Source organism: Pseudomicrostroma glucosiphilum (assembly GCF_003144135.1).
Source record: "Pseudomicrostroma glucosiphilum strain MCA 4718 unplaced genomic scaffold BCV69scaffold_14, whole genome shotgun sequence".
Classification (NCBI taxonomy): Eukaryota; Fungi; Basidiomycota; class Exobasidiomycetes; order Microstromatales; family Microstromataceae; genus Microstroma; species Microstroma glucosiphilum.
In genome coordinates, this window is record NW_020289926.1 from 394349 (window position 1) to 410072 (window position 15724).

The following is a 15724-nucleotide window of genomic DNA, read 5'->3' on the forward strand; positions in this document are numbered from 1 at the left end:
AGGCGGAACGGAAGGCGGGCTCAGGCAAGTCGGAACGGAAGGCTACCCCTCTTCGACTGGAGCAGCGACGCACATAGTCAACAAAAGTTCCATCGATAAGCTCACATCAACAGACAACCTGGATTCCGATAGCAGTACGAAGGACAGAGACAAGAAGATTCTAGTTGCAGGGACATCAAGAGGGGGCACGAATCTCGAGCATTTGCAAAGTCATTGCTCTCGTGGTGGGGTCTAATATCCAACGCCGGACTGATAAACGATAAAGCCCAGTTTCTTCAAAGCGGTGGGATCTTTGACAATGTTGCGACCGTCGAAAATCCAAGCAGGCTTGGACATGCTCGCGTAGATTGCCTTCCAGTCCACAGCATGAGACTCAAATTCTGCCCACTTCGTAAGGAACACCAGTGCCGATGCACCGACGCAAGCCTGCTGCATTGATGCTTCAACTGTGTAGGCACGTTGTTCAGACTGGAAAGAAACGTTAGAGCCCTTGGCGGGACCGAGAGCCCTGTTGATGGCAGACGAGGAGACTTTGGGATCGTAGATGTGAAGGAGTGCCCCATCCTCCAGCAAGTCTCTACAGACGTCAATGGCAGGGGCTTCACGGGTGTCACCGGTGTCTGCCTTGAATGCAAAGCCGAGGATGGCAATGTGCTTGGCGGTGATGGTAGAGAACATCTTCTGGACGATGTTTCTGGCAAAGCGTTGTTTAGTCCAGGCATTCATGACTAAGACCTGTTTCCAATATTCGGCGACTTCAGGCAGTCCAAGACTCAATGAGAGATATACCAAGTTCTGTAAGTCCTTCTGAAAGCAGCTGCCACCAAAGCCGATGCCAGCCTCAAGAAACTTGGATCCGATCCTGAGATCGAGTCGACACGCAGATGAGACTTCATGGACATTGGCCTCTGTACGTTCGCAAATCGCAGCGATTGCGTTGATGGAAGAGACTCGTTGGGCCAAGAGGGCATTGGCTGCGAGCTTGCTGAGTTCACTTGACCACAAGCCCATGGTGACAATGGCTTCGGGTCGGACCCATCGGCTATAGACTTCAGCAAGGCGTTGCTGAGCAAGTCGCCCGCGGGTAGTAGGCATCGACCCGATGAGCACCCTTGCCGGGTCCAAGAGGTCTTCGACAGCAGTGCCTTCGGCGAGGAACTCGGGATTGGAGAGGATCTCGAAGGTAGCGTTCGAAGGACTGAGGGCGGACAGGATCTGATTCATGCTTTCAGCCGTTCGACATGGTACAGTAGACTTCTCTACGATGATGGCACCTCTCTTGCTGACAGTGGCGATGCGTCGAGTCGCTGCTTCGATATAGCAGAGGTCTGCCGCTAGACCGGCTCCAATGCCTGCGACTTTGGTAGGAGTGTTGACCGAGACGAAGATGAGATCCGCCGCTTCGATTGAGCCATCCACGTCAGTGGTGAAGAAAAGGTTGCGTCCACGCGCCTCTTTGACGATATCATCGAGTCCAGGTTCGAAGATAGGCAGCTCGTCGCTGTTCCAGGCTCGAATACGGTCTTCGGCGATGTCTGTAATGGTGACCTTGATGTCTGGACATTTCCAAGCCAAGACGGCGCATGTTGGACCACCAACGTACCCAGCACCGACTGTGTGAACGAGATGGAAGGTCAAAAGCACATCCGGCAGCGCAGGTAAGACACATTCTCACTCACTACAGCAAATGTTCTTCACTGAGCGGATCTCTGCATCAGTGTCGAAGTAAGAGACATGAGGTGACATTGTGAAGGGGACGTGGTATAGAGTGGGAAGAGGATGTTGCAGATGGTAGATGCGTCGGTGATAGCGCAGTACAGATCCACATGCCTTATGTTCATATTGCGATGGAGATCGCCGACTAGCCCATCGAAGGCATCACGGAATCCGATTCGTGAGAGGAATCACACTCACTCCGTTGCACAATCAAGATCGATGGCGATCAGCCTCTCGAAGTCGCTATCACACTTCTCGTGGCCACACGGTAACTTACAATCTTAGTCAACCCCGCCGATCGTAAAGCTGTTACGTTACTTTGGCAATCTTTGCCTTGGGAGTCTAGATCTCAAAGAGTAAATCACCAGAAGCCTAGCCTAGGTTTCAGAAGTCGTAGTACGAACATCTAGGCTGCTCTGCTCTTGATAGGACAACAAAGGAGGGACCCCCTTGCTCTATCCAAATTTCAAGCGCGGCTCCTCTCTGCAAGGTAGGGACCGTGAAGGCGACGTTACGACGAGTCTGACTGCGCAGTAGGGCAGCAGCACGAAATCTCTTCCATACTTTGCTCACACAATATGCAAGGGCATGGCTTCAGAAGGGCCCGTCTGGCCCAGTCGCTACCGCTCAATTGTAAAGCTTTGCCAGACGGGAAAGGCGTGAAGGCTACTCGCTGGCTTGTGCGTATCGTGTATGCTGCCAGGAGCTGCTGTCCTCGGCCTTTGGCGGATACTAAGCTACAGTACAGAGCGTCTTCCCGAGCGCGAATCCTGCCGCTACCGGAATCGCATGCTCACACTGCCTGGCTCTCTTCTTCTGGCACAATACGAGGCCCGACTCCATCCCCTTACTGCCCTCTCTCTCTCGGCCGGATACCGACAAGCAACTCTGATGCACAAGGGTCGAAGGGCGAAATGTCTACATTCGGCAACCGTTCCCGCCGCGTCGCTGGCGACTTCGACGCCACATGCGCTGTTCGTGCTGCTTTTTCTTCTTCGTGCTACTTTCCCTCCCCGGCTGGCTATCGATGCGAGCCTACAGCGTCACTGCCGAGTGCTGCAACGTGGGCTAGCCTCCGCTGCTCCTGTCCGTAGAGGACTGTGGCGCGTGTGCGCGTGCGCGTGGACTTGCTGATGTTGCGCGTACGCAAAATGAGATGGCGCCTGCCAGCTGCGAGGACGGCGCTGTACACGCCCGCCCTATCTGGCCCAGGTCCATCTTGCCAGATCCCACTCCATCTGGCCGAGGACTCTATTTCGAACACCTCCTGCTTCCCTGACGCCTCCCCGGGCTCTTGGACCGTGGGAACGATAGCTTTGCGGGGAGCCCAGATATAGTGACCTTCACAGGACCCCAAAGGGGCTTGTGGCCCAGGCAGGTGACAGCAGACTGAGACCTCGATCACAAACAAACGTTTTGGTACCTGTCCGAGGTAGAGATAGTGAGGCAATTGTTCGCGTGAAAAGGCGCACGTTGAAATCTAGAGGACGGCGAATGTACACTGCCTATGTGCCTGGCGCACCCAGCCACAATCTAATCAACGCGAACGAGGACGCTCCCGCGGCGGAGATCAATCTCTGAGGCCGGCGGTACCTCAATGCAGGTGATCGTCGACTACACGATTCCGCTGAAGGGGGAAGCGGGGGGCCAAGGGGCTATGGGAACAATGCTAGCAGTGAGGCCGTGGACTAAAGGTCGAGGTAGCAACCATTCTTACTCTACTCGTACTGAAGCGGGAGTAAAGGTCTACCACAACAAAGTCATGGCCTCACGACCTAGGGTCCAGACTCTCGACTGCTATCTTTGCAGCAGATGTCTGGCTAAACGGCGAGTCGTCTAGAACGGGACCGTCTCGAGGCGATAAGGCCACGGCAACTTCTCCATGCTCACTGAATGAAAGCCAAGCTTGGCCTGTGGGCTGACTTTGGCTATATAGTGACTTTCTCTGGCGCGTTGTGTGGGCTCAGAAGGTGTCCTCATAGCAGTCGCTTCTTCCATCAGCCCCCTTCACGTTTCAGCCATCTCCTGTCCCTTCCTATCTTGAAAACTCCATAGCAGTCGCTTCTTCCATCAGCCCCCTTCACGTTTCAGCCATCTCCTGTCCCTTCCTATCTTGAAAACTCCATAGCTGTAAGCCAAATATGACAAGCAAATTCTCAGAAGTCATCGAGGACGAGAAGCTCGGCGATCTGAGCGAGTCAGGCTCGTCCCCGCTAGGTTTCGTCTCCCAGCTTCGACATACTTCACTGGACACTTCTCTGTCAGGCCAGAGCGACAGCATGTCTCCCATCCTTCACTGTCTGGCCAAAGATGAGATCACAGTCAAGGAAATGTGCGAGGACCCATCGAGCGTAGCCAAGCCGCCAATGGCTCACGTCAAGGATGGCAGAGGGAGCGCTTCGTCCTCGATCAGCAGCCTGGACTCCTTTAGGAGCTCTGCAGAAAAGGGAGCACTGCTAGACCTCGAAAGGGGCACAGCAGGATCCACCGTCAAGCAATCCCTTACTCTATCTTCGCGTATCCGCCAATGGATCGATGGTCATTATATCCTCACCAAGAAAGACCCGGAAGTTGTCCTTCCACAGGCTCCTAGCGACAAGGACAAGTATGGCTACATACAAACTCGTAGGCCCTTCTTCCTTGCCTTGGGCCTCTTTGCCTTCTTGTCCTCCAGTGCTGGTCTATGGCTCTTCGCACTCTGTGCCAACTACTTCATCTGGTATGCACCTGTCGTATTCGTCCTACAAGTCCATATCTTCTTGTCTTACGGACTTGGCGCATGTGCAAAGGACTTCGACCTCAAGAAACATAACGAGCTGCTGCAACAGTATCCCGTCACAGGCAACCATACTTCGGTTGACATCTACCTCCCAGTCTGCAAAGAACCTCTCATCGTTCTCCGCAATACTTGGAAGCACGTCAGGAAAGTACAATGGGCCCATGGCACCTTGACCGTTCACGTCCTCGATGACGGCGCCATGGACGAAGTCAAGGCCATGGCCGAAGAGTTCGGCTTCAACTACATCCGACGTGACGACAGGCCATACTTCCGCAAAGCTGGCAACCTGAGGTATGCCTTTGCCAGGACTTCGGCAGACTTCTTCGTCATCTTCGACGCAGACTTTTGTCCTCGACACGACTTCTTGAACGAATTGATGCCTCGCATGCAACACGATCCCAAGATTGCCATCATACAGACACCGCAATTCTTCAAGACGACAAAGGAGAATACTTGGATCGAACGAGGCTGCAGCGAAGTCCAAGAGCTCTTTTATCGTTGGGCACAAGTCAACAGGGACCGATGGAATGCTTCCATTTGCGTCGGGTCCAATGCTCTGTATCGTCGACAGGCCCTCGTTGAAGTCGGTGGCACTGCTCTTGTCGGCGCCTCCGAGGATGTTCACACTGGATTCTTTGCAATTACTCGAGGCTGGACTCTCCGCTACATTCCAATCTGCCTTGCCGCGGGCATCAGTCCTGATACCCCTAGAGCCGCATTCTCGCAGCAGATTCGATGGTCGCAAGGCTCAACTTCTTTGCTGTTGAACGGAGAATTCCACAAGGCTCGCCTGGGCTTCATGACAAAGGTGTCTTTCTTTAGTGGAATGCTTTACTATTGGACAACCTCAATCTCGTGCTTTACGATTCCACTACCTGGATTACTCCTCGTTTGGTGCCGACCAGAGGTCGTCAGGTACTATAACCTTGCTTTTGCGGCCCCTTCCCTCATCTACGCTCTCCTCGTCTACCGCATCTGGTCAGTGGGTGCGCACTCGGTCGCCACCGAGCAGATTCGTGTACTTCAAGCCTACGCCTACTTATTCGGTATCAAGGATCGCATCCTCGGCAAGACGCATGAATGGGTCTCGTCAGGTGCGGGGGCAAAATCCGGCAAGAAGACGAATACCTACGCTAGGGCAAGGTGAGTTCTGACAAGTGGCAATCATGAGTGCTCCCCAGCTGACCACTTTCACTCGCCTGCCGTTTGCATCAGAGCATTCGCCACCTGCTGGACTGTTCTATATCAAAGCGCTTGGATTTCAGGCGTTGCGTACCGCCTCATCGCAAGAGACCTTTCATGGTGGCAGGTCTTTCCTCAGATCTTGCTCTACTCCTTTGACCTCTACGTCACCCTTCCTTTCTTGCTGACCCCGGCGTACTGAACTCAGGGACATTACCCGTCTTCCCGGGATTGCTTTTCCCAACAACGCTTAGGTTTGAGCCTCGACAGGTGCTGCAAAGGGGTCATACTTCGGGGTTTTGTATCCACTCAGAACTTAGCAGCAGCGAATCAGGTTCGCAAGGTAAACATCTCGTCTTGCAGAGATCAGCCGATTTCATGTATCAAGCTCCATTCCCTTTGTCACCGTTAGTAGGTCGCTAGGTTCGTAAGAATCTTGTCACGTTCAAATCAATGCGACTCTTTTTCTACTAAACGATGTGACGTAAATTGTAGTCGAGACTCTGGGTACAGTACGGTGACTTTTTGACGCGCTCCCACTACTTTCCCTGCCTCTTGTCCTCTTCACCTTCCTTACCAGCGGCAGCCTGGTGCTCGCTAAACTCAGCACCCTGTGGCAGCCGAGGCATGCTCTCCACATCTTCCGATCGCAGGTCCGAAGCGTATACTGCCGAGGATCCATATCGGTACCAGAGGTAAAGGACGATGAATGCGGCCAAGATTTGCATGGCAAAGACGGTGTAATTGCCCTGCCTGTAGTAGTTACTGGTGTCGGCAAAGAGGAAGGGAGCTGTGATACCACCAATGTTGGCAAAGGCAATTGTTCCTCCCGAGGCAATGGCGGTGGCAGTGTGTCCACTGACGGTCGACATTCGGAAGGCCAGGAAAGGCATGACTGCAGCGTTTGTGCAGACAATGAGGAAGCATCCCACCAGTCGGGGTGCGTTCGTCTTTGTAGCGGCGAGCAGAATGTATCCCAGACCGATGATCACCAAGCCTCCGAGGGTATGCAGGATTCGTTCCTTGCGCTTGTCACTCCAGACGGAGTTGCCGATGATGATGATGCATGCGAAGACGTTGGGAGGAACGGTCATAGCTGCAGAGAGGACAGTGAGAAGGATGAACGTCAGACTCAGCGATCGCCAAATTCTATCATAAAGTAGACTGCTACAGCTACTCACCTTGACCACGCCAGCCAGAAAAGCCAATGTCGCTGATGAGCGTAGGCAGAAAGTATCCAGAAGCGTTGAGAGAGTTGGTCATGCAGAAGTAAGCGATTGCGAAAAGCCAGAATTGACTAGACAGGACAGTCTTGCGGAGCGCGGTCCAGTCGACATTGGCATCCTTAGCGGAAGGGTTCTCCTCGCTCATTCGCGAGAGCAACAGGGTACGTTCCTCTTCAGTGAGGAACTTGGCCGTCTCTGGGAAATCGGGCATGAAGAACCAAATGAGAACGCTCATGATAACGGCAGGAATGGCCTCCAGAATGAAGAGCCACTGCCAGCCATGCAAGTTTCCTTTGCCGTTGAGGAAGCTGATACCAGTAGCCAAAAGTCCGGAGAAGGCTCCAGAGACGGCCACGAAGGAAGTGAAGATACCCATTCGCTGTGCACGCTCTTCCGGTCGGTACCAGAAGCTGAGGTAGTAAATGCAGCCGGGGAAGAAACCTGCTTCCGCAATACCCAAGAAGACTCGGCAAATGATCAAGCCAGAGTAGGTAGTGACGGCAGCCTGGCAAGCAGTGACGATACCCCAACCCAACATGATTCTGGCGATCCATCTCGAAGGAGTGTACCTGGCAAGAGAAGAAAGGAAAAGACAAAACAGCGCGACAGTCAGCAGGAGGTCAGACCGCGGGGCGATACTGAGGCGGCGACCAGTCGATGAGGCGGGGCGTACGGACACTCACTTCTTCAGAAAGAAGTTACTGGGGAACTCAAGCAGGACATAAGGCACAAAGAAGGCAGCTACCACCAATGAGTATCTCTGACCTGTCAGGTCGACCTTTGAGGTGAGTGATGCCCCATGGACATTCGAGTTCAAAGTCTTGGCATTTCCAAGGTTGGATCGGTCCAGATAATTGATGAGGTAGGCGATACAGATCCATGGTAGCAAGTGCCAATCGAGCTTGCGAAGGAGTCTAGCCTCGGCTGCGGGGTCGATGGACCTCGCTTGGGAAGGGTATGAGGTGACACTGGTAGAGTCACCCTGGGGCAATGCAGCTTCGGCAGATTTTGACTTCATGACTGGTTAGGGTGAGGACTGGACGATTGATGCGAGGATGCACCATCTCTGCAATGTAGGCAACCCTTAAGTACTTCTTGGAGAATCCCATGGCGAGTCCGAATTATCTCCTCGATCAAGATTTCATTCTGCGCCTTATCTCGGAGCAAGAAGAAGCGGACAGACGTCTACTCAGAGCCCAAAGTCAGCTTCCCTCCCGCGCCGGACGTTTTTCCGGCTGGGTGACAGCGTGGCTTGGCACCTCGAGCGGGCGGACCTGGAGAATTTTTGACAAGACAAGACAAGACAAGCAAGAAAGCCTACACGGCAATCCCCCGCTGCCTGCCCTCTGCCTTCACCGATTCGATCGGGCACTTTACATGCAAAGATAGCAAACAGGCAGCCCTGGCACGCTGATGGAAGCTGCAGTTCCCAAATAAGCAGCAGCACATTTTGAGCTGCACTTCATGCTTGAAGCCACTTCGCGCAAATCCCGGCAGAAGTCGGCTCACTCGAGGAATGGTACGGGTCGCTTATCAGAACTTTACCTGTGGCTTTGCCCTAGCGGCAATGTCCGCTGTCACAAAGTACCCGGGGTAAATTGGAAGATGTCGGACGCCCGCTAGGAGGTGGCAGTAGGCCTAGCAGCCCCGCGCTCGGTCTTTGCAGACGTTACCGCTCTGCGAGGCTGCTGGCCCGACTTGACCGCTGCGTCTGTACCGTCTTGCTCTGTGGCGGCGAGGTAGCGGGCACCTCGCCATGCCGTCCTCGTAAAGATAGCGGGGCTCTGCGACGTCCCTCTTGTCGAGACCGCTTGTATGCATGACCGGTAGGATAGCGAGAAGAGCTGGATATGCATAGACGGCAAAGTGATGCAGGCACCTCGCAGGCACACGAGGTAGAGACCATACTAACCTGCCGAAATTCTACGTACCAGACGCAGCCTCTTGCTTCTCATGCAGCCAGAAGATCAGACCGTGTGGGGTGTAGCACAGAGCTTGTCTCCCACTCACGTAGCACTGCTATTTTCGGCACCTGTAGAAGCCTGATATGGCACACCACTGCGTTGGGCTGTACCCAATGAACGATTCACCCCTTTCCCCCACCACCCCGCAATTCTGTCCAACCGATGACCTTCCTTCTCCAGATCTTCACCCGATCGAAGAGGACACGGGGTTCTCCGGCTGCTTAACCGGCTGATAGTAGCTCCGCCAGACACGCAAACAGGCAGGCAAGGACACTCTGCCCCCGAGCGAGAGAAGGGCGGGGAAGAGCAAAGAGGACGACGATGAAATGCCGCAGATGGTATAAAAGCCGCACTGTTTTCGCCAACAACGATGACGAACGCCTGACTACACTACAATGCCGTCCAACCTTAGCACGCACGCATGTCGCTGAATGATCAACTGATTGACCTGGTCTACGCGAACGGGTCAAACTCCCCCCACTGTCCCTGTGAGCCTGCCGCCGTTCCGCCCGCCTTATTCGCAGGTTTGGAGGGCTGAAGCACACTCCCTCCCCATCCTGGGGGGCCTTGTTGTTGTTGTTGTTGCTGCTGCTGCTGCTGAGGGTTAGGCGTGTACAGCGACGTCTGAGCTTGTGGTGAAGTAAGATTCAGAGACGATGTCTGCGGCAGCAAAGGCGGGAGACCGCTACCGTTCATCATAAGAGCGGTTGAGCCTCCGTTCGGCCCACCGCTGCTGCTACCGCTGCCGTTGTTGGTGCTGGTGAGCTGTCCAAAGTTCGATGCTGGCGGCAGGGAGATGTTGTAATTCGGCCCCGTCCCTGGAGAGGCAGATGCAGTGATAGGCGCGCTCGCGCCCAGGTTTGACCGCGATGCTGAAGAAGCAGAGGAAGGGACAAGCGTCCCACCTGAAGTCCATCCCGGCGGAGGTGTCGCGGCACTTCTACTTGGCGTGAGCGAGGGTGAGCTGAGCCCCGCAGAGCGAATGGCAGGTGTGAGACCCGTGGAGGCTTTCGCGCCTCCCCCAAGTGGAGGAGCAGCGAGTGTTGGTAGCGATGCCGTGGAAGAGGAGCCCGCGAAGCTGTTTGAGGCAGACCCAGCCGAAGGACGAGGACCGGGCCGGAGGTACGGCGCTGGTGTTATGGATGCGGTGCCGCTGCCGGTGTGTGCTGGGGTGAGCGCAGCTGGCGTACCGCCCATTGGACTCGAAGAGGCGGGAGGTAGGTCGTCGAAGGCAAAGGGATCGAAAGAGGCCATACCGTTGCCGCTACCGGTACCGTTGCTTGCGGGCACTTTCCCCACGTCCCTCGCCACGACGCCCGTGCCGCTGTCCTTGCCACTACCTACGAGTGTGGCAAAGTCGACATCTCCTGAGCTACTACCACCACCGCCACCAGTACTACCAAGTGCGTCATCTGGACCGTTCCCAGCGTACGACTCGCTGTGCTCCTGCATCCGCTTCATCTCCTTCAGATGAGCGAGATGCTCCTTGGCGACTTTATCTCCCATCTCTCTCGCCGCCCTAACAAACTTTTCGAATTGGTCCGCAGAGAGGAGAGGACCCATGGACATGATCCAAAGTTGCGGGATGATGTGGATGGCGAGTGTCTCGCGGTCCACTTTTGAGGCGAGCGACTCGTGCACTGCGAGTGTGGCGATCATGACAGAGGGCTCGCGGGTTTTGATGCGTGAGAGGAGAGGGACGAGCTTCTCCGTGAGTGTGTGCTGGAGGCGACGGAGAAGAGGTCGGTCAACTGAGCATACTCCTCGAGCATTCTCTACCTTTGCCGAACTCACCTTGTCAAGAATGGGTATCATGTGATGGAATGAGATGAGCGTGTTCACTTTTACGCTCAGGATCTTGGTCTTAGAGAAGAGCACTGCAATCTTCGGGAACAACACTTCCTTGACGTGGGAGTACTCCAAGACCTCGCAGAGGCGGGGAACCTTTTGCAGGGCGCGCTCCTGGACCTGCGCCTGCTCTGTCTCTAACGAAGAATAGAGTAGGGGCGTCACGCCTGAGACAAAAAGGGGGCTAAGCGTTCAGCAATCAGCACACGATAGCTGCCATTCTCCTCTGCTCTCCTGCCCTACTCACCTTCTCGAAAGACTGGCGGAGACGTCTTTGAGACGAACAGCTCAATCTGATCCAACAGCATCAACTGCGTCTGCGGCGGGTCCTGTACGGTAAAGAGAGGCTGCAAGCGAGGCAGTACCGACGAGCTGAACTCGATGCTGGAAAGCGTCTTTGCAATGTGGAAGACATTCGGCAGGATAAATGGCAGGAGAGATCGATCGCTCATCAGTTCTAGCAGAGCCGGGAGCACCTTGCGCCTCAGTAGTCGATCAGAAAATTGTGGCAAGACGCCTAGCAGGCCCTTGAGGAATTGCACTCGCTCCTCTTTCGTCCTGCCGCTGAAGGACTCGCGCTCAAGGAACTTGAGTGTGGAGACGAGAATGTTATTGAAGTAGCCTGCCTTTTGGAAGCTCACAGCAGTGTAGCGACTGCCTGGAAAACGAGTGAGGAGAGAAGAGAGAAGCTCCACTACGTCTTTGCCCAAGCGTCGCCAATCGGCGGACTCGGCAGCAGTAGAAAGGCCATCGACGTTGCTGCGGAGATTCGTGAGTGAATTCCTATTCCGGAAGGGAGGACTACCCCTCGAGTGCACGGCAAAGACGACGCAACCCAGGGAGTACAGGTCATTTGCCGGCTCACGCTTCTCGTCCAAGGCGTACTCGGGCGCCAGGTAGTCAAAATTGACCGAAAGAGAAGGTGGTAGTGTGGGATCATAGTCTGGATGACGATAGGGCGTGAGAGTGCCATCGGGCTGCTTGAGAGGAGTCAAGAAACCAAAGCTGCACAGCTTCCAGTCTCCCTTTGCGTTGATGACAATGGCATTCGAGTCGAGATTACCATGTACCATGCCAGCCTGATGTAGAAATTCCAGACCGCGGGCGACTTGTAGTAGCCCCTTTTGGATTTCCACCTCGTCCAGAGCTACCTCCGCTGAGGCTCTGCCTGCCGACTCGCTGGCGAGGACTGCTTGATGTAGAGAGGCTACGACGGGCTCAGTCGCAAACGTGAGAGCTCCGCGTGTTTCCTCCACTGGCTCTACCACGGACAGGATGCACGGGTGACGCAGGCGAGTGAGGGTCGATGCCTGATCAATGGGGGAGGAAGAGCAAGAATGTCAGCTAAAACCACAGGAGGCCCCGCTCTTCCCCACTCCTTGCCTACTCACCTCCTTCTTGAGCATCTCGACGACTAATTGCCTCGCCGACCCCCTGGCTTCGAGTTTTGCCTCCCAAATGCTCACCACCCCTTTCCCCGCCCCCAAATCCGCCGAAGGATTATTCACCATTGTCTGTGATCCTCCGCCTGCTGCCGAGGGCCCTGCTGCGCCAGTCGACGACGAGGAGGCGGCGGCAGAGCTCAAGGCAGAGCTGCTGCTGTTGCGGACGGCGCGGGTGATCCTCCAGTTGCCGCATTGTAGAGGTGGTGAGGAAGAGTCGACTGTGTAGTTTGATGCGAGGGTGGTGCGACCGAGGTAGGAGGCTGCTGTGCTCAGGAAGGACGCCATGACCTGCACGAAGATGGGTGGTGTTGGTCAGGGTGCCAGTCGCAGGATGGGACCTCCTCTGTAGGATGTGAGGTGTGTGATGGTGAGTGGGTCTATGCGTGTGCGTATCTTCCCAAGGTGTTGCTCCTGCCTTGTGCCTGGCGTGTGTGTGTGTCTTGTGCTCTTCTCCACCTCTGCGCCACAATCGCGAGTCGAATGTGTCCATGCGGGGAATTCACTTGGCGCGGATCGGCAGTCTGGGAGACTCTCCGCCTGGCACTCATCGTACTCACCATCGCAGCAGTCCTTGGCTCTTACATTCACCCTCGAAGCAGAGCATAGCAGAGCAGAGCAGGTCATGACGTCTGCAAACACCATGTGAGTAGATAGACGTAAGAACAGCCGCGTAACAAGGCATCACTTTCTTGTCTCCATCATGCTTCTCGTCTTCTTACTCTAAACCACCCCTCATCTCCTGCTCTATCCTCGCGCAGAGCCACCCTCCTCTCCCTCTCCTTTCTAGCAGGGGCAGGCTACTACCTCTATCAAAAAGTCAATGGAGGCAGTGGTAACGCTCGAGGAGGGTACACGGGCAAGTATGACCCCAAGACAGGGTTGGGCAGAGGCGCGCCGGGGTTTCGTGAGTGTGGCAGTGAGGGGGCATGGTTGTTCAGCAGCTTGAGAAGGCTGACGCCGACGCCGATACTGACTTTTCCACTCCACTCCACTTCATCTCGCCTCCACCCCTCTTCTTTTCTCCTCCTCCTCCTTTCCTCCCCCCGGCTCTGAATACAAACAGAAACATCCGTCTCCCGCATCGCCGTCCCTGCACATATAATCGCCCGTATCCGAGCCGGGGAAGAAGTTTCCGCCGAGGAGATTACAGCTGCGCAAGAAGAGGAGGCTCGGCGGCAGGAGAGGGAGGCAAAGGGACTCAAGGTCAAGCCGAGACCGGGAGTGGAGAGGACTAAGAGTGGAGGAGAGAATGAGTGGTTGCCTGAGGGGACGGGAATGGGAAGTCCTGGTGGTGCTGGAGGGAGGGGAAAGGGGAGGAAGAGGTGAAGACGGGCAAGATGAGGGGAAGAGTGTGGAGTAGCAATTTCGTCGTCCTTGCTAAAAATGCATGGGGTAGATGCGAGCACTCAAGGCTGGTGGCTGGTAGTAAGATCTTGCTGATCAAGTCGTACAAGGATTCGTACAATACGCAAGCAAAGGAACGACACAAGGGGAGATTTCCTCCCCTCCTCGGCGGCGTTGATTCGTTTTGCCTCTCTTCCCTCACGACGCCGCTCACTTCTTTGCCTTCTTCTTCTTCGGAGCATCCGAGTCCTCACTGGCATCCGAAAAATTTCCATCATCACTTCCCGCTCCCTCATCCGAAGAAGCCTCAGAGGGCGAACCTCCATCATCCTCCGAAGGGGCTTCAAAGTCCTCGTCGTCCTCGTCCGAATCATCATCTTCAGCCATGGCAGCAGCAGCCTTGGATGCTTTGCTCGCCTTCTTCTTACTCTTCCTCTGACCCTCACGTCCATCCGCATCGCTGCCGTCGTCCATGTCCTCATCCGAGTCGTCCTGCTCTAGCGCAGCCACTGCCGCCGCCGTGCCCAACACACCTTCCTCATTCATCTCATTCTTGATGCGCAGTCGCTTGTCGGCAAAGTGGGCATTGAGCTTGTCGTACTCATCCCGTTGTATGGCGGCAAATGTGTGCTCCTGACCCGTGGCGCGAGTGAGGACGCGCAGGTCAAAGGTCTTTGAGGAGGTCACGCCGGCAGTTGCTCCACCCAAGCCCACGCGGGAGAAGATGACTTGGTGGATGTCGGTGTGCGAGATCCAGATGGGCTGCTTGCTCACCCATAGGATGGACTTGTCCAGCGGGTAGAGCAGACCCTCGGTAGCCTTGACATTACACTTGACACTCGACTGATCCGACGTTGATGTGAAGGATCCGGGAGCAGTCAGCTTCTGCCCTGACAAGACCTTGAAGATGTTGGTGACAATGCGGAATGTAGGCTCCTCGTAGCGCTTCTTCAGCTTACCCTCGTACTTGGTCTGGATTGTCTCTTCGTCCAGGTTCAACTCAGCGTCCATCTCCTCCTCACGAGGGAATTGGAATACCAAAAAGGGGTAGCGAGTTTGACCTTGGCGAATAGGCGGGTCGAGGCCGATGACAAATTGCACATGGACCTCGTCTGGCTTGGGGAGGAGAAAGAGACGGTTGATGGACTGGTAGAGGATTTTGTAGTCGTACGACTTGCCGTGCAGTCGCAAGAAGGTAGGGAACATGTCCACGTCGTACCTTCCTCGCGGAGTGAGTACGAGGACGTCCTTGAAGACGACGATGCCGTCCCCTGCGAGCTGTCCGATGTCTGCCTTGCGCTTGATGGCGTCGTGGAAGGCAGTGGCGGCAGTCACTTCCTCATCGTCATCGTCTTCAGCATCACTGCCGCTTCCCGTCTTCTCCACGGTACCAGGCACGTGCAAGCGCATCTCTACCAATTGGTCCCCCTTGTTCTTCTTGAGCGGCTTGGTACCATTGGTAGCTCCTGTATTTGAGCCAGGCTGCTGGGTCTCGGGATGGGCAAATTCCATGCTGACTTCAGTCTTGCCAGCGATGTTGGAATTGGCGATGTGGGAAATGGGCATCTCGAATGCCAGCTTGTCCTTTACGTAGAATCGTACATCTGCCTCTTCGATTTTTGCCTTTCCCCAATTCCAACCACGAGTGGACACCTCGACGCTCTCGAGGGAGGAGTCGTAGAGGTCGCGTACCATGCTTGCTACACGGTCGTATTCGTCTTTTGTGAAGCCGTCGAAGTTATCCCTTCGCACGTCCTCCTCCTCATTCTCATTGTCCTCGTCTTCATTGAGGACGATGCGTAATTGATAGCCCCGAGCAACTCTGAAGGTGGACAGCGATGAGTGAAGGGGACGTTTAGCTACCCACATTGACACTGAGAATTTTGAGCTTTCATTATCACTCTCTCTAGGTCCTCGCCTACTCACTTTAGCCATTGAAACGCCTTGAACCTGCTCGCCACGAGGGTATGTGTACTGCCCTCTCCAGCCGGCTTCCACCCCAATCCTCCCTGTGTGAACCTGAGCTTGCCAGCCGTTGTTCCGAGGTTGTGGAAGACATTGTCAAACTGCACCACCGACGAAGAGGACGATGCCATGATGATCTGTGAGGAGTGGCGGGAAGGTTGGGTAGCGAGGGGCTCAGCTGAACGGGAAGGAAGGAGAAGGCAATGCTCCCACGCAACCACGCCCGCCCACACGCATCGCCCACACGCGCCGCCC

At 55.2% G+C, this 15724-nt stretch overlaps 6 protein-coding genes across 6 annotated transcripts; 2 read left to right on the plus strand and 4 right to left on the minus strand.

The window, feature by feature from the left end:
• Window positions 1–231: 231 nt before the first annotated feature.
• BCV69DRAFT_314399 (nucleotide sugar dehydrogenase) lies at window positions 232–1746 on the minus strand (the record flags this gene model as incomplete). The annotated part of the gene is made up of 2 exons (XM_025495112.1): window positions 232–1613; window positions 1680–1746. The coding sequence occupies 2 exons, from the start codon at window positions 1744–1746 to the stop codon at window positions 232–234; spliced, it is 1449 nt and encodes a 482-aa protein (XP_025346000.1).
• Window positions 1747–2280: 534 nt separating this feature from the next.
• On the plus strand, window positions 2281–3200 carry BCV69DRAFT_284814 (hypothetical protein). The gene has a single exon (XM_025493180.1). It carries the CDS (start codon window positions 2295–2297, stop codon window positions 2808–2810), a length of 516 nt encoding a protein of 171 aa, XP_025346001.1. The 5' UTR covers window positions 2281–2294; the 3' UTR covers window positions 2811–3200.
• Window positions 3201–4082: 882 nt separating this feature from the next.
• Window positions 4083–6074, plus strand: BCV69DRAFT_273360 (nucleotide-diphospho-sugar transferase; the record flags this gene model as incomplete). The annotated part of the gene is made up of 2 exons (XM_025491004.1): window positions 4083–5638; window positions 5711–6074. The coding sequence occupies 2 exons, from the start codon at window positions 4083–4085 to the stop codon at window positions 5877–5879; spliced, it is 1725 nt and encodes a 574-aa protein (XP_025346002.1). The 3' UTR covers window positions 5880–6074.
• On the minus strand, window positions 5930–8004 carry BCV69DRAFT_64351 (major facilitator superfamily transporter). The gene is made up of 3 exons (XM_025495424.1): window positions 7587–8004; window positions 6859–7472; window positions 5930–6773 (listed from the first exon to the last, which is right to left on the minus strand). The coding sequence occupies exons 1-3, from the start codon at window positions 7919–7921 to the stop codon at window positions 6217–6219; spliced, it is 1506 nt and encodes a 501-aa protein (XP_025346003.1). The 5' UTR covers window positions 7922–8004; the 3' UTR covers window positions 5930–6216.
• Window positions 8005–9078: 1074 nt separating this feature from the next.
• BCV69DRAFT_273365 (hypothetical protein) lies at window positions 9079–12558 on the minus strand. Its single transcript, XM_025491005.1, has 4 exons — window positions 12107–12558; window positions 10963–12025; window positions 10662–10882; window positions 9079–10589 (listed from the first exon to the last, which is right to left on the minus strand). The coding sequence occupies exons 1-4, from the start codon at window positions 12443–12445 to the stop codon at window positions 9321–9323; spliced, it is 2892 nt and encodes a 963-aa protein (XP_025346004.1). The 5' UTR covers window positions 12446–12558; the 3' UTR covers window positions 9079–9320.
• A 969-nt stretch (window positions 12559–13527) lies between these two features.
• BCV69DRAFT_295139 (SSrecog-domain-containing protein) lies at window positions 13528–15654 on the minus strand. The gene is made up of 2 exons (XM_025493898.1): window positions 15431–15654; window positions 13528–15326 (listed from the first exon to the last, which is right to left on the minus strand). Exons 1-2 carry the CDS (start codon window positions 15598–15600, stop codon window positions 13715–13717), a joined length of 1782 nt encoding a protein of 593 aa, XP_025346005.1. The 5' UTR covers window positions 15601–15654; the 3' UTR covers window positions 13528–13714.
• Between the last annotated feature and the right edge of the window lie 70 nt (window positions 15655–15724).